General features: G+C 51.4%; 1 protein-coding gene and 1 pseudogene across 2 annotated transcripts; one reads left to right on the top strand and one right to left on the bottom strand.

The window, feature by feature from the left end:
* Positions 1–145: 145 nt before the first annotated feature.
* Positions 146–16,476, top strand: ERGIC3 (ERGIC and golgi 3). Of its 2 annotated transcripts, XM_030825362.1 has the most exons (14): positions 146–305; positions 443–513; positions 633–720; positions 942–1,061; positions 5,630–5,723; positions 6,731–6,896; positions 7,030–7,087; positions 13,236–13,250; positions 13,909–13,940; positions 14,895–14,991; positions 15,069–15,133; positions 15,819–15,955; positions 16,040–16,095; positions 16,271–16,476. In XM_030825362.1, exons 1-14 carry the CDS (start codon positions 218–220, stop codon positions 16,348–16,350), a joined length of 1,167 nt encoding a protein of 388 aa, XP_030681222.1. In that variant the 5' UTR covers positions 146–217; the 3' UTR covers positions 16,351–16,476. The 2 variants fall into 2 exon arrangements, with proteins under 2 accessions (XP_030681222.1, XP_030681223.1); XM_030825363.1 differs by lacking the exon at positions 13,236–13,250.
* LOC105740660 lies at positions 2,628–2,983 on the bottom strand (annotated as a pseudogene).
* Positions 16,477–17,280: the final 804 nt, after the last annotated feature.

Here is a 17,280-nt window from a genome sequence, read left to right as displayed (position 1 = left end):
CAGTAGCTTCCAGACCCAATCGCCTGCGCAAGGGGGCGTGGCAGCATCGGTGGGCGGGGCCGCCTGTAAGAGAACGCGGCTAAAGGTGGGGCCAAGCGTGCGGTTTGCTGCGCCTGCGTGAGGAAAAAGGGGGAGGGGGGAGGGGGGCGTGGCTCCAGGCCGGAAGAGGGAGTCTGTAGGGCCGGGCCGGTTGGCGTCCCCTTTCCGGCCGGTCCCCATGGAGGCGCTGGGGAAGCTGAAGCAGTTCGATGCCTACCCTAAGACTTTGGAGGACTTCCGGGTCAAGACCTGCGGGGGCGCCACGGGTAGGCCGCGGCGGGGCGGGGGTCGCGGGGAGGGGGGCGTCCTAGAGCTTGGCCCGGGCTCCTGGACTCTCACTGGCCTGCCGGTGTCTGAGGGAGCGGATTCGAGGCCATTCTGACCCTCGCCCCTTGTCCTGCAGTGACCATTGTCAGTGGCCTTCTCATGCTGCTACTGTTCCTGTCCGAGCTGCAGTATTACCTCACCACGGAGGTAAGGGGCGGGGCTTAGTGCGTGGGCGGGGCTTGGCATTCTAGGAGTAGGACCTTTAGGGGTGGGAGTGGGGAAGGAGACGTTTGGGGCCAAGTCTTACTGAGGTAGCGCTGCCCCAGGTGCATCCTGAACTCTACGTGGACAAGTCGCGGGGAGATAAACTGAAGATCAACATCGATGTACTTTTTCCGCACATGCCTTGTGCCTGTGAGTACCTCACCATGGGTGGGACTGGAGAGACCCAGGGTTCTCATGTGGGCTGCCAGATTAACAGCTCCACCCTTAGGTTTTGGACTGGACCCCAGGACAACCTCGTTCTCCTAATCCCGTTCTGCCCCAAGACAGGCGCAGTATCCCCTTCCCCTCCAAAACCCACATCGCCTTGTCCCTAGGGTCCCAGTACCTTAGCCTGATTTTCCTGCTTCCAGATCTGAGTATTGATGCCATGGATGTGGCCGGGGAACAGCAGCTGGACGTGGAACACAACCTGTTCAAGCAACGACTAGATAAAGATGGCATCCCCGTGAGCTCAGAGGCTGAGCGGCATGGTAACCAGGGGAGGGGGCCGGGTCTCAGATCCCAAAGCTGGACGTGCCCAAGCCTACCTGCTAGCAAGTGAACTGTGGCAGGCATAGTGATATATTAAACAACTAAGAGCTAGAGAAGTCAAGTGACTTGCCTAGGGTCCCTCAGCTAGTAAGAGTCAGAGTGAGCTAAAATACTCTATACATATTGAATCAGGTAACCTACCTGGCTATTATTCTCAGAGGTCCTCAATACCTGCAGATGGTGGTTTGAATACCAGAGGTTTGAAGATAGGTCTTATGTGCTCTTGCCTTGGTAGAACTGTCTAGATGGACCCAGGCTTCTCTGAGTGTTTGCTTTCCCAGCCCATTGGCTTAATTCAGCCCTTAATGCTCTTCCCCTTTGGAATGCAGGTGGTTTAAGATGAGAATTTAGGTTCTCAAGTCAGATTGCCTGGGTTCACATCTAGCTTTGTCTCCTGCAGTCTGTGAGCTTCAGCTAGAAAGTGGTGATAAAACAGTAGTACCAACCACATGGAATTGCAAGATCAAATGAAGTAATAAGTGTAAAATGCCTGGTACAGAGTGGGTACCCACTTTTACCCTCCTTTCCTTTATCTTGGTGGCTTCCCAATGCCTCCGTTAACTCAGTTTCCCACCACAGCAAAACTGTCCTCAAAGCTGGGATTTCTAACACCTTAGAGATTACTCTGGTGGGGAGTTTTATCATTTGTTGTTTCAGCAGATTAATGCAGGACACCAGTGGAACCAACATAATTTGCTATAGGATTGGATGTGGAGTGTAAGAGAGCAAAGTCATGGTTGTTGATTCCAATGCTTTCAGCCTGAGCAAATGAATGACTTGAGATGGAGACGACTGGAGGAGAAGGTTTTTTTGGTGGGAGGGAGGAGTGGCTATTAGATATCCACTGCTGTGTAACAAAGTACTCCAAAAGTTAGTAGTTTGATAGAATATTTGTTTTTTCAGTTTCCCTGGGTCAGGAATTTAGGAGTGGCTTGTTTGGGTGATTCGGGATTAGGGTATATCACGAGGTTGCAGTCATCTAAGGATTGATGGGGCACTGCAGAATCTACTTTTATCTATCTATCTGTTATCTGTCTGTCTGTCTGTCTGTCTATCTTGAGACAGAGTCTATCTATCTATCTTGAGACAGAGTCTCACTCTGTCGCCCAGGCTGGAGTGCAGTGGCACGATCTTGGCTCACTATCTATCTATCTTGAGACAGAGTCTCACTCTGTCGCCCAGACTGGAGTGCAGTGGCATGATCTTGGCTCACTGCAACGTCCGCCTCCCAGGTTCAAGTGATTCTCCTGCCTGAACCTCCCGAGTAGCTGGGATTACAGGCACGTGCCACCATGCCCAGCTAATTTTTTGTATTTTTAGTAGAGACGGGGTTGCACCTTGTTGGGCCGGATGGTCTTGATCTCTTGACTTCGTGATCCACCCACCTCGGCCTCCCAAAGTGCTGGGATTACAGGCATGAGCCACCACGCCTGGCCTACTTATTTAAATTTATTTTTTTTCTGCCAAGCTGTTCTTTATTTCAGAGAGAGGGTGGGGCAGGGGGCTCAGTCTTTCTTGGCATCGGCTTTCCTCATGATGGCTGGGACATTGCTCAGCTCCTCCTGCCTCCTCTTGGTGCGGATTTGTGTCCTCTTTTCTTGATGAACTCGAGGGCCCGTTTGTCCTTGGAGACCTTCAGTAACTCCATGGCGTGCCGCTCATACGGGGCGAAACCACACACCTCTCGGATCATGTCCCACATGAATTTGGTAGGTTTGGTCAGGCGCCCGCAGCGGCAGCTATGCCTGGGCTTGCTCATGTTCTTGGTCATCCTTGTGGCCCTTGTCGAGGCACACGGCCATAGTGGGTAGCACAGAGCCATGGCTGCTGCTCTCCAGTGGCACCTGTGGCAGAAGGGCTGGTGCTGCGTGGGGATCTACTTTTTTTTTTTTTTTTTTTGAGAGTCTTGCTCTGTCACCCAGGCTGGAGTGCAATGGTGCCATCTCAGCTCACTGCAACCTCTGCCTCCCGGCTTCAAGTGATTCGCCTGCCTCAGCCTTCTGAGTAGCTGGGATTACAGGCGCCTGCCACCACACCCAGCTGATTTTTGTATTTTTGGTAGAGACAGGGTTTCACCATGGTGGCCAGGCTGGTCTCAAACTCCTGACTTCAGGTGATCCACCCGCCTTGGCCTCCCAAAGTGTTGAGATTACAGGCATGGGCCACCACGCCCAGCAGGGGATCTGCTTTTAAAGGGCTTACTCATAGGGCTGTTGGCAGGATGCCAAAGTGCCTCATCACATGGGCCTCTCAGTAGGGCTGCTTGTGTGTCCTTACATCATGGCAACTGGCTTCCCCCACTTGGATCTTGCAAGTGAGGTGAGAGAACAAAGTAGAAACCATAACCTTTGGCCTGGCATGGTGGCTCATGCCTGTAGTCCCAGCACTTTTGGAGGCTGAGGCAGTTGGATCACCTGAAGTCAGGAGTTCAAGACCAGCCTGGCCAACATGGTAAAACCCGTCTCTACTAAAAATAAAAAAAATTAAAAAATTAAAAAAAAATTAGTCAGGTGTGGTGGTGGGCACCTGTAATCCCAGCTACTCAGGAGGCTGAGGCAGGAGAATCACTTGAACCCGAGAGGCAGAGGTTGCAGTGAGCCGAGATCACGCCACTGCACTCCAGCCTGGGCAACAAGAGTGAAACTCCGTCTCAACAACAAAAAAACCTGTAACCTTTTTTATGACCCAGCCTCAGAAGTTGTACACCGTCATTTCTGCAATATACTAGTGCTTACGCAGGTCAGCCTTATTCGTTGTGGGAGAGGACTACATAAGGGTGTGAATACTAGGAAGTGGGGATCATTGAGGACATCTTGGAAACTAGCTTCCACAGAGTAAGGTCAGGATTTGTGGGAAAGAGGAATCTCAGGTTTGGGGTACATTAAATTTGGGGTTCCTATTTTATACTCTGGTGATATTAAGAGTCAATTAGATGTACCAGTCTAGAATTTAGAGGAGTTATCAGCAGGTACAGAGTAGTTTAAACAATTGGACTAAGTGAGGAAACCTAGGGAGTAAATGTGGGTAGAGGAGAGGTCTAGGGCCTGTACCCTGGGCATCTCCAATATTTAAAAGTCAGGACAGTAAGGAAGATTGAGACGGATTAGCCATTGGCATAGAAGAACCAAGAGGTGTCCCAAAAGCCAAGTGGAGAGAGTTTCAAGAAGAGAGAGTGAGCAGTTGTATCAGAAGCTACTGATAGTCCAGTAAAATGAGGAGTGAGAATTGACCATTGAAATTAGCAACACAGAGATTCCTGGAGACTTTGAAAGGAAGAATTTTGATACTGTTGAGGATGGAAATCGGATCAAAGAGCAATAAAGGAAGTGGAGACATCACCTATAGGTGACTCTTGGGAGTTTCACTGTAAGGGAGAGCTGAGAAATGGGGTGGGGTCTGAAGGAGAAAGTGGTGAGATGGTGGGTTTGGTGGTGAGAGCAAGTGAAGTTCCATTGCTTCTCTTTTCTTAGTGGAAATTGAAAGCAAGGACATTAGCTAAGTGAAGAAAGAGGAAGGGGTTTTGGGAGCCTAAGGAGAGAGGAGAAGGTCTAAGTCACCTTAGAGAGTGGGAGAGTGAACTGATGAGAGAAATGAAGTGGAATTGCCAGGCAGTCCTAAGGGAGCTTCAGGCAAGAAGTAGGTACAGAGAGTTGAATGGAACCAGGGTGTGGGTTTTGCTGGATTTGTAAAACGAAAGACGAGAGGAACAGGGAGTTGTGGTTATGTGCAAGAGAATAATTACAGTGGACCATGGGATTTCAGGAGGGAAGTGAGGACATGATAGTGTCAGTAGTGTCAAAGAATTGGTGGATTTCAGGGACTAAATAATGAACTTGGAAAATAAGGGTAAGTAGTTGAAGACTCAGACACTTGAAGTTGAATTTTGAAAGATTTGCAGTTATTGGCAATGACAGGATCTAGGTATGAGTATGGAAATGGGCAGCTGAGGTGAGATGGCAAAATCAAAAGATTATCATGAGTCGGAAGGTCAGTATTCAGTATTGAAATCACCAGTTATGATGGGGTGACTAGAGTGAGGCAAGGAGCCGGTGCAGAGGGAGAGGTCTGAGGGGAAGCGTCATGGCAAGAGGTTAGTGGCATACACGTTGGAATTAGCTGAAATCTGTTTCCTCGGTTGCATTGGGCAAAGTCACTTCTCATCAGTGAGCCTCAGCATCTTCTCAGTAAAACAGGGATAGTTACCTCCACCCTCAAAGAGTCATTGTGGGGGTGAAATGAGATGATGGTTGTGAAGTACAGTGATCTGTACCCAGCTAATGTTCAGTATTTACTGTTGACTGTTTTCTTACTGTTTCTTTTATTAAAAGAATTGATATGTGTGTAGAAGTGCTTAATGCCTGACCTGTAGCATGTACTATATGAATATTAGTTACTATAAATTTTATTATCCCCAGGCCACTGGCCAAAGGGCTTGTGCAGGGACTGGGGCCACCAATTTCACTGTGTCTGGCCCCAGCTGATGCCTCTGCTTCTCTCCTCCCCTTAGAGCTTGGGAAGGTCGAGGTGACGGTGTTTGACCCTGACTCCCTGGACCCTGATCGCTGTGAGAGCTGCTATGGTGCTGAGGCAGAAGATATCAAGTGAGCCGGTGGGGAGCGGGAGCAGGGTTCCCATCAGGCACCATCTGTCAGTCAGCCTCAGCCTCAGTCAGACTGTGGCAGGTGGGGAGGTCAGACCAAGAATCTAGAGTGGGCGGGGTATGTGCCTCTGTCATTGATCCTGGTGCAAATGACTGAGGCTTTGTAACCAGGCCCTACCTGGGAGCTGCAGACCTAGAGATGAAGCTGAAGTGGTCTCTGCTCTTCCATCTAGAGAAATGGTTCAAAGGTGGTCTCTGGAGTCCAGTTGCCTGGGTTCTACCCGTTTCCTTGGTTGGGCCAAGCCATGTAACCTCTCTATGTGAAGAGGGATGATATAACATCTTCTCATAAGAGTCACATATGGATTAGCTGTATACTGTATGTAAAGCACTGAGGTGGAAGGTCCGGCCCAGATTATTAGACCCTCAGTATCTGATAACTGCTGCTGTTTCCCAGGCCCTGACTTCCGCAAGACTGATTCGGCAGGTCTGGAGTGGGGCCTGGGAATGTGTACTTAGATTTTTTTTTATTGTGGAAAAATATGTGACATAAAATTTACCATTTTAACCATTTTTAAGTGTGCAACTCAGTGGGATTAGGTATCTTCACAGTGTCATGCGGTCACCACTCTCTGTCCTAAAACTTGTCATCACCTCAAACAGAATGGGAATATGTATTTTTCACAGTCCTAGTCTGGGCACAATGGCTCACACCTGTAATCCACAGCACTTTGGGAGGCCGAGGTAGGTGAATCACTTGAGCTCAGGAGTTTGAGACCAGCCTGGGCAACATAGCAAGACCCTATCTCTACAAAAAATTTTAAAAATTAAAAAAAGAAAACAGTCCTTCTGCCACTGAGGAAACGCATTTGGAGAATGTTTGGTGGTCAGGGATGAGGCTAGCAGAGCCTTCATTAGCAGGCAGAGCTGCTCGGGCCCTATTTCCCCAGATGCCAGCACTGGACTTATGCCTCTTTAACACTCTGACCGTCACTCCTTGCCCTACAGGTGCTGTAACACCTGTGAAGATGTGCGGGAGGCATATCGCCGTCGAGGCTGGGCCTTCAAGAACCCAGATACTATTGAGCAGTGCCGGCGAGAGGGCTTCAGCCAGAAGATGCAGGAGCAGAAGAATGAAGGCTGCCAGGTGTATGGCTTCTTGGAAGTCAATAAGGTATCAGGAGGGATCAAGGCAAGATAGGGCCAGCTGGGCTGGGCAAGCTCCGCTGGGAACTGAGGGCCCACTCAGGCCCTGAGTAGGCAAAAGGAGGACACAGCCAGAGAATGAGAGAGAATGTTCCTTACAGGTGGCCGGAAACTTCCACTTTGCCCCTGGGAAGAGCTTCCAGCAGTCCCATGTGCACGGTGAGTGATCTGCACTAGCTGGGGAGATTTAGATGCTGGCCACCTTCTTGGTGAGTTTGAGTGGTCCCCTCCTGCCTGCTGCTCATTTGTCTTGGGCAACCATGTGGCCAGAGCAGGCCTTCATCTCAGGGCAGCAGTTTGGCACGGTGGCTAAGAGCACAGGCTGAGGAGCCAGACTGCCTGCATTCAGATACCAGTTTCAGACCTTACTGGCTGTGTGACTTTGAGAAGGTTTCTTAATCTTTTTGACTCCTATTTTCTACTTTATAAAATGGTGATGAGGGCACTTATCTCACAGGGTGTGTGTGCAGGTTAAAGATGATAGCACGGAGCCTGGCTTGTGGTAGGTGCTTGTTGAAGTGGTAGCCCCCAGTGTCCGATGATGACCAGTGCATGAGGCTTTGGGAGAAGCAGAGCTAGGTTGGAGCACAGGTTCTGCCACTCCTGAGCTATGTCATATTTGGGAAATATTGAGCCCTATTTAGTTGCTGCTTCTGTAAAATGGGGGTGATGATAATAGTACCCACTCACAGGGCTGTTGGGGTGAACAAATGAGATTTATTCTCATTCATTCATTCATTCATGCATTCACAAAATATTTAGTAATCACCTACTAGTCTAGTTGCTAAGGGTACAGTAGTGAACAGTCTGTGCCCTCAGAACATTCTAGTAAAGAAATAGACAATAAGTATATAAAATATAAATAGTCCCCAATTAACAATGGTTCAGCTTGCAATTTTTTACTTTATGATGGGTATTACATGCATTTTTCACTTAACGATATTTTCTTTTTCTTTTTTTTTCTTTTTTTGAGACAGAGTCTCACTCTGTCGCCCAGGCTGGAGTGCAGTGGCGTGATCTTGACTCACTGCAACCTCCACCTCCCGGGTTCAAGTGAGTCTCCTATCTCAGCCTCCTGAGTAGCTGGGTCTACAGGTGTGAGCCACCACACCCAGCTAAGTTTTGTATTTTTAGTAGAGATGGGGTTTCATTATGTTGGCCAGGCTGGTCTTGAACTCCTGACCTCAAGTAATCTGCCCACCTCGGCCTCCCAAAGTGCTAGGATTACAGGCAGGAGCCACCGCACCTGGCCGACTTACAATATTTTCAACTTGGAATGGGTTTATTGGGACATAACCCCAGTGTAGGTCAGGGAGCATCTGTATATGGTATATCAGATGCTGTTAAGTCATATGGACCAAAACAAGGCAGGATAAAGATGTCAGTGGGGAGGGGCTAGGGTAGGGCAGTGAGGGTCCTATTTTAAATATGGAGGTCAGGCAAAGACTCTTTGATAAGGTAATATTTGAGCAAAGACCTGAAGACAGTGAGGAAGCCAGCCATGTGGATGTCTGGGGAGGAAGTGTTACAAGCAGAGAGAACAGTAAATGCAAATTCCTAAGGCTAGAATGTGCTTGGCAAGTTCAAGATACAGTAAGAATGTTAGGGTGGCTGGAGCAGAGGAGCATGCTTAGAAATGAAGTGAGAGAAGCCGGGTGCTTAAAAGCTCTCCAGCTGCTCTGTGGACAAGACTGGGCAGGGGAAAGGACAGAATCAGAGAGGTCTGTTAGGAGGCTGTTGCAGTGATCAGTCCAGGCAAAAGATGGTGGGGCTCAGCCCAGAGTGGCAGTGGAAGTGGTGGGAAGTGACTGGCTTCTGGATGTATTTTGAAGGTAGAGCTGAGAAGAGTTCCTGATGGGCATGAGGGATAAAGGAAAAAGGAGTCAAGGATGCCTCCAAAGTTTTGTACCTGAGTAGTAAGAAGGATGGAGTTGCCTGTAATCCTAGCACTTTGGGAGGCTGAGGCGGGTGGATTGCTTGAGCTCAGGAGTTTGAGACCAGCCTGGGCAACATGGTGAAACCTTGTCTCTACTAAAAAATACAAAAAATTAGCTGGGCGTGGGGGCATGCGCCTGTAGTCCCAGCTACTTGGGAGGCTGAGGTAGGAGAATTGCTTGAACCCAGGAGGCGGAGGTTGCAGTGAGCCGAGATCATGCCATTTCACTCCAGCCTGGGTGACAGAGTGAGATTCCATCTCCATTTAAAAAAAAAAAAAAAAGGATGGAGTTGCCATTTAGCAAGATGAGGAGACTCAGAGCAGGTTTAGATGTTCGGAAATGGGATCGCACAGCTGGTATTCGGCTTTTGACGTGTTCATACCAATAGCATCTGGGTGTCCTTCTAGATACCCAAAGTGTCAAGTAAGTTTTCCATTCAAGCCTGGAGTTCAGGGAGAGGACTTTCCTGGAGATGCAGATGTTGGCGTCATCAGCGTGTGTATAGAGCCGTGGGACTGGATGAAATCACCCTGGAGGTGAGGGCAGATGGAGAGGAAGGGAAGCCCAAAGGGCTGGGTGCCAGGCCTCCCACATTAGAGGCCAAGGGTGTCAGGGGGAATTGGTAGGGGAGACTGGAGGAGGAGTGTAAGCCGGGAGTGTGGCATCCTGCCAGCCACGGACGGGTGTTTCAAATACCACATCAGATGCTTCTGGATGTCGAGCAGGAATTGACCATGGGATGTACATGCAACAGTCACTTACTATAGCCTTGACTGAGTCATTTGAGGGCTGTGATAGGACCACCCTAGAGTGGGTTCGGGAGGGAATGGGGGAGGAGTTGGAGCGAGTGAGTATTGACAGCTCTATAGTGGAAATTGCCTAGGGGAGGAGAGAGCATGAGCTGAAGCTGGAGGGAAATGTGGAATCGAGGGAGGCTTTTCTGAGGAGGGTGATGTAGCAGAATGTTAATATGCTGTTGGAAATGATTGACTAAAGAGAGCATAAGTGATGCTCCAGAGACGAGACAAACAGTGACCTGAGTGAAGTCCTGGAGAAGGAGAAAGAAGACAGAATCTAGTGCCTTACACACGTGGAAAGGCCAAACTTAGCAATAGGAGGAAGGGCAGGCTCTGTAGGTACAGGTAGGGTGGTACCTGGGGTGGCAGAAGTACATGGAGAGTCTCTTCTGAGTCTTCCCGTCTTCTCCGTGTTGTAGGAAGGAAGGTCCTCCTTTGAGAATGAGGAGAGAGGGAGGTGTTGTAGGGATCAGCCCCACAGGGTCGGCGGGTCTCTCCCTGCGTGTGGCGACGAGAGAGTGCAGAAATAAAGACACAAGACAAAGAGATAAAAGGCAGCTGGGCCCAGGGGACCACTACCACCAATGCGCGGAGACCGGTAGTGGCCCCGAATGTCTGGCTTCACTGTTGTTTATTGTATACAAAGCAAAAGGGGCAGGGTAAAGAATGTGAGTCTTCTCCAATGATAGGTAAGGTCAGGTGGGTCACGTGTCCACTGGACAGGGGGCCCTTCCCTTTCTGGTATCCGAGGCAGAGAGAGAGAGAAGACAGAGAGAAAGACGGCTTACGCCATTATTTCTACATATCAGAGACTTTTAGTACTTTCACTAATTTACTGCTGCTATCTAGAAAGCAGAGCCAGGCGTACAGGATGGAACATGAAGGTGGACTAAGAGCGTGACCACTGAAGCACAGCATCACAGGGAGACGGTTAGGCCTCTGGATAACTGTGGGCAAGGCTGACTGGTGTCAGGCCCTCCACAAGAGGTGGAGGAGCAGTCTTCTCTAAAACTCCCCCGGGGAAAGGGTGACTCCCTTTCCCGGTTTGCTAGTAGTGGGTGTTGTTGCTTGACACCTTTTGCTACCGCTAGACCACGGTCCGCCTGGTAACGGGCATCTTCCCAGATGCTGGTGTCACCGCTAGACCAAGGAGCCCTCTGGTGGCCCTGTCCAGGCATAACAGAAGGCTCGCACTCCTGTATTCTGGTCACACCTCACTATGTCCCCTTAGCTCCTATCTCTGTATGGCCTGGTTTTTCCTAGGTTAAGATTATAGAGCAGGGATTATTATAATATTGGGATAAAGAGTAATTACTACCAACTAATGATTAATGATATTCATATATAATCATATCTAAGATCTATACCTGGTATGACTATTCTTGTTTTATATTTCATTATACTGGAACAGCTCGTGTCCTCGGTCTCTTGCCTCGGCGCCTGGGTGGCTTGCTGCCCACAGATGTTGGAGATTTGAAAGAAGAAAAGGTGTGACTGGTCATTTGGGGGTGGAAGAGTGTGTGGACTGGGGAGATTGAGTAGGACTAATGCAGCACTAGGGCCTCCCTGGAGTCTGCGGCTGTGAATGCAAAGAGAGCAGTCAGCATGGTTGTCTGTGTGGGAATGGACTCAGTCGACAGAACATTGCAATCGCCTGGGGTTTGGTGTTGCCAGGTGCCTGCAGAGGTGAGGGAGTCAAATATGTAAAGAAGTCATCTTGATTCTGGACCACAGCATATAAGCTAGGAAAGGAGGAAAGACAGGATGTGGGGAAGCCAGTGAGGGGGCAGGAGGAACAAGGGACTGCAAGTCCTGAGTGTGGTGTCAACAAGTTATTGGAATTGGGGGACTGGAGGAAATTAGAAAGCTGGTGGAGCATGAGTTGCTTAAAATTGAAGTTACAAAGGGGCTTTGTTAATGACAAAATTTAGGGAATGGCCAACAGAGCAAGTGGTCAGGTAGGCAGAGCACAAGATCAGGGAGGAAAGGATGTCCAGGAACTGGGAGGCCCGGGTACTGGAAGGATCATCTACGTGGATATGGAAATCACTAGAAAGTGTGACAGAGGTAGTACAGGAGAGAGTGACAGGCAGTTGTCCAAGCTGTTGAAAAATGGCATGGGAAACTGTTCTGGAGGTTCCATATCGATATATAGGTGACTGAAACAAGCAGGGCTGCTTTGCCCTGAGCTTCAAAGCTGGGGAATTTTTTTTTTTTTTTTTTTTTTTTTTTTTTTTTTTTTGAGCCTGGAGTGCCGTGGTGCAATCTTAGCTCACTGTAGCCTTGACCTCCTGGACTCGAGATCCTCTCACCTCAGCCTCCCAAGGAGCTGAGACCACAGGCACATGCCACCATGCCTGGCTAATTTTTTTTTTTTTTTTTTTTGCAGAGACAGGGTCTTCCCATGTTGCACAGGCTCCTGGGCTCAAGCGATCCTCCCACTTGGCCCCCCAAAGTGTTGGGATCACAGATGTGAGCCATTGTGCATTTTTAAGGCAGATAAAGGGAAAGTGATCTGGAAGTGGCAGTAAGGAGCAAGAAAGACTTCTCTTTAGGCCAGGGAGGAGGTTGTGTATGGAGAGAAGATAGTCGCGCATTGAGGGGATGCCAGGGAGTTAGTGCCTGAAAGGAAGAGCCAGGCTGAAGCAAGAAAGTAAAGAGGAACCCAGGGGTTGAAGGCAGGGCTGGGGAAGGTGGGAGTTGGGGTCACAGTAAAGGATGGACAGAGCCGCACAGTGACAGAGCCCAGGGTATGAAGATGGCCTCTCAAAGTGATTGAAGTGAACAGGAGGAAAGGGCCCCCTGGAGGGTAGCTCTGCTGGTCTTCAGGGCAGTCTGTGGGGGTGGGGCTGTGTTGGGGAGGGGCCAGTGTGGGGGCTGGAGGACCCTGCAGAGCTCTGGAACCCCCTCTTCACTCTGGAGGAAGCTGGGAGAAAAGGGTCTTGCTGGGATGGTAGGAAGATGATCAGTGTCAAGCTGTTGGCACAAGGTCTGGCGGGCACTCAGTAGACACACAGCCAGAGTGGCAGCCTCTCGGCCTGGGACTGTTAGACTTGTGGATCCCGGGGCCGGGGGTGCACTGTATTTGGAAGGATATATAAATGCAAAGGTACAGTTGCCCAAGGCCAGAGATCTGGCTGAATTGAGGCCTGGGAGTGAGTTTCTAACATCCTTGTTGATTGGGGCCGGGGTGGGTAATAATCTCTTACAGAGTAAAGTTTACAAGTATTTTTCCATGTTAGATCCCACGTGATCCTTAGGACAGCCCTTTGCAAAGGAGAACACTGAGGCCCAGAAAGGGCAAGTGATTTGCCCAAGGCCACACAGTCAAGAACTTGGCTCTTTGGGCTCCAGGCCTCTTGTCCTTCCTAGGCCACTATCTCTCTTGCTCCTCTCTGGCCAGATTAGTTCACTCTCGAGGAGGGGCCCAGGAGGTGGCTTGTTAGCTGGGGCCAGACTGTGTTGCTGAGGCTGAATGTTCCAGTCTTCCCTCCTGCCACATATCTTGCTCTCATAGTTCTCATTGTGAAGCTCTGAATCTTTCTTCTCTCTCCTCCCTCCCCCATGCTGCAGTACATGCTGTGGAGAGTAAGTGGCCCTGCCCCCACGGAGGCCAAGCCCCTACTTCTGGGGCAGCCTGCCCTACCAGGATGGGGGGAGGTTGGACGGGGCTGTGATTGGGTCTCCTCTGACCTGGCTGCTGGGTGACTGTACAAAGGTCTGGGATGTATCTTTGAAGTATGGTTCCTTGCAGCAGGAGGGATTGAGGCTAGAGGGCAGGAATAAATTGTTCTGGAACAGTTGTTACAGGGTCCCCATGGGATTTCCTCTGGGGAGCTTTGAGGGTGGAGGCAGGGAAAGTGTGGATGGCATTCTCAGGTCCCACCTCACTTTGAGGTTCAGTGATTTGCCATCACCTCTAGCTAGTGAGAGCCCATAGTCAGTGGGTTTTGTTTCCGGAGATGCAGGCAGGGCCATGGTGGTAGTCAAGGCCTACAGTTCCCTGTGGACGTCAGGGAGGAACCAGCATCTGTTCTAATGACTCCTGAGGAGGGCGTGAACTCTCACACAGGCCCAAGGCTTGCTCTTTCTGGCTGTCCTTAAGCAGGACCAGGAGGTGCCACGCTGGAGAAAGAATGAGGGGTCAGAGAAGACAGGTGGTTTGCAGTCCAGGGGGAGTAATGAGGAGGCCAGTGCTGCTCCTACTAATGACGCCTTCTCCCTTGCCTTCTCCCTTCTCTCCTAGTCCATGACTTGCAGAGCTTTGGCCTTGACAATGTACGTACCAGATGGAAACCATGGAGGGCAGGTGGGGGTGGGAGCCTTGGTCGCTGCGTTCATTTCCTGGTAGGAACATCCTGGGACGGGGTAGTGCATATGGAAAAATACACCATGTTCTGAATGGGGATCCAGCCTGAGGGTTAAGTGAGAGTGACTTTTGAACTGAGCTCTGAGCAGGCTAGGGGCAAGATTGGGGTTGGATAAGAGCATCCTAGACAGACAAAGCCTCAGCGCAAGGTCAGGCGGGAGCATGGCCCTTCTAAGGAACTGCAGGGCAGGTGTGGATGGGTGAGGCTGGAGAAGTCGGCAGGGACCAGACCACACCAGACTCAGAGGCCACGCTGAGGAATCATGTCTTTCTCATGAGAACAGTGGAAAGCTGTTGGCCTTCTTTAAGCAGGGTCATGACATAACCAGATTTGCATTTTTGGAAAGATCTTTCTGGTGGCTGAGTCTGATACACAAGAGAGCAGGAAGGGAGTGCATCTGGGGGTTCACAGCCTCCAGCCTAGGCCTCCAGGCAAAGCCAGCACCTGCTACTCTGTGTGCCTAACATACAAGTGAAGCTGGTATTTTAAGAAATCTGGAACCTGGCCAGCCATGGTGGTTCATGCCTGTAATCCCAGCTACTCAGGAGGCTGAGGCAAGAGAATCGCTTGAACCCAGGAGGTGAGGCTGCAGTGAGCCAAGATCACGCCACTGCTCTTCCAGCCTGGGCAACAGAGTGAGACCTTATCTCAAAAAAAAAAAAAAAATCTGGAACCCCAGGAGTTTGCAGGCTGTGGAAGGAGGACTTTCTAGGTGGGGAATGGGGGATTCCTGTCTTGGGGGGGTTGTCCCCTTAGGACCATAGCCTCCCCTTCCTCCCACATCTCCGCAGACAGACCCAGGTGTCCCTGTCTGCTACCGTCATCAGAGCTTTGGATGAGCTCTGGATGGTGTTGTTTGCAGATCAACATGACCCACTACATCCAGCACCTGTCATTTGGGGAGGACTATCCAGGCATCGTGAACCCCCTGGACCACACCAATGTCACTGCGCCCCAAGGTACCAGCCCGGGAGGCAGCCCCCAGCTGCAGAAGGCCAGCCGGGCACCCATACCCAGTGCTTTGTTTTCCCCTCAGCCTCCATGATGTTCCAGTACTTTGTGAAGGTGGTGCCCACTGTGTACATGAAGGTGGACGGAGAGGTGAGTCAGGGAGCTCCCTACCAGAGTCTCCTGCGCGGTGCCAAGCACTGGAGTTCCTGCATTTCGTTCCGTCAGCCTGGGGAGTGAAAGCTGCCTTGTCCTCACATGGCGGATGAAAGACTGAGGCACAGAGAGAGTGGGGGATTTGCCCTCCCAGGCAGAGTGCAGGCCTGGGGCTCTCAGATTCGAAGCGCCTGCTCTTTCTGCTGCCCTGACCGCCTCCATCCGTTCCTCCGGTGCCCACCGTTTGCCTGCCTCACTGTCCCCTGTGGTCTGCCTGGGCTGGGGGTTAGGCAGGGCAAGCCTCTGTGGACCCGCTCTCGAGGCTGCCCTGGCCTGTGGAACAGCATCCCAGCAGAGTGGCAGGATGCGAGGGGCTGTGGGCAGAGGAAGTCAGGTCAGCCTTGGTGGTACGTCTTTGGAGAGCTGCTTCTCAGCCTGGACCCCCGTGAGAACACCCACCAAATGCTGCCAGGATAGGTAAACTGTAAAGAGCTGGCACCTGGAGGGGAAAGCTGAGGCCAGGGCTAGGAGAGGGGGTCTGGCGGGCCACTAGCACAGTGCTGTGTTCTCTCCCTACACGGTCAAGGCTCAACAGGAAAGGGGAAGGAGCAGGGGTGGGGCTGATGGTGGCTGGAGCCAGGTCCTAGCCCTAGCCCTGGCCCAGGCTCCCCTCCCACCCCAGGTGCTGCGGACAAATCAGTTCTCTGTGACCAGACATGAGAAGGTCGCCAATGGGCTGTTGGGCGACCAAGGCCTTCCTGGAGTCTTCGTCCTCTATGAGCTCTCGCCCATGATGGTGAAGCTGACAGAGAAGCACAGGTGAGGGTGGGGGCAAAGCGGCCTCTGGGGGCCTGGGCCTGAGGGAGGAGGGTGCCTGCTGAGCCCGCCCTCTCCTTCTGCCAGGTCCTTCACCCACTTCCTGACAGGCGTGTGCGCCATCATTGGGGGCATGTTCACAGGTAAGAGGCCCAGGGCGTCTGTGAGCTGTGGGGTGGGGAGGGTAAAGCCTGGGTACCCCAGGTTTGGTTGGGGGTGAAGGGTCAGATGCTGACCTGGCCAGTTAAGTGACAAGGCTCTCAGCATCAAAAGCCAAGGCCCCCACTGGGCCAGTGCCAGCCCTTGTCTCCCTCCCAGTGGCTGGACTCATCGATTCGCTCATCTACCACTCAGCACGAGCCATCCAGAAGAAAATTGATCTAGGGAAGACAACGTAGTCACCCTCGGCGCTTCCTCTGTCTCCTCTTTCTCCCTGGCCTGTGGTTGTCCCCCAGCCTCTGCCACCCTCCACCTCCTCGGTCAGCCCCAGCCCCAGGTTGATAAATCTATTGATTGTGATAGTACTCACTGGTCTCCGTGTGATCCTTGTCGTGGCCAGAGCCTGATCCTGGCCACTCATTGAAGGCAATTGTGACTGACGGATCAGGGCCCAGAGCCCTCGGGAGCCCCACATGGGCATCCCCTAGTTAACGGGGGTTATTCAAACCAGACTCATGTCCAGCCCACAGCCCTGTCCTAGGTCCCTCCTCCACTGTGGTCCTCGGGCCTCTCGGGTTCAGCCCCAGGGCTCAGATGGACCTTTTCAGTGTGAGCTTCCTGGAGTCACCATGGCCCCCAGACTCGTGAGTGATCAACCCCAGGCCACTAATTCAGGGCCCTGAGTGCATATTGGGGCTTGGCACTTCTTCATTGATGGGTAAAGCTGGGGCCGCTCTCCGCCACCCTGGGCTCAATACACCTGATCTTGTCACACTCCCAGATCCCACTCTGTGCCAAGCCCCGCGCTGGCTCACACTGCAGAGAGGAGTCCCTCCAGGTCCTCTGCAGTCTCCTAGATGGAAGCAAAACTGAACACTGAGGTGCGAAAGTAGCAGTGGCCATTCTGGAGCAGGGCCAGCACCAGACCCCTGGCTTGGGGCCTAATCAGGGTTTCCCATTAGAACTCTGGATACATATGGAGAACCAGGGCCCAGCGACCGCACCAGTCTACAGCCTACAGAGCCAGGGGTACCTAAACAGCCAGTTTATCAGATCATGTCTTGAATGTTGATGCAAGACTGTGGCAGGGGAAAAGCAAGAGGGGAAAGGAAACGAAGTCAGGTAGTGACAGCAGAACTTCTGGAGTCAGACCCGAGATCCACCTCTGA

This window comes from Nomascus leucogenys, chromosome 13, assembly GCF_006542625.1.
Source record: "Nomascus leucogenys isolate Asia chromosome 13, Asia_NLE_v1, whole genome shotgun sequence".
Lineage (NCBI taxonomy): Eukaryota > Metazoa > Chordata > Mammalia > Primates > Hylobatidae > Nomascus > Nomascus leucogenys.
The sequence above is the reverse complement of the archived record's forward strand: the minus strand, read 5'-3'. Positions and strand labels throughout refer to the sequence as shown.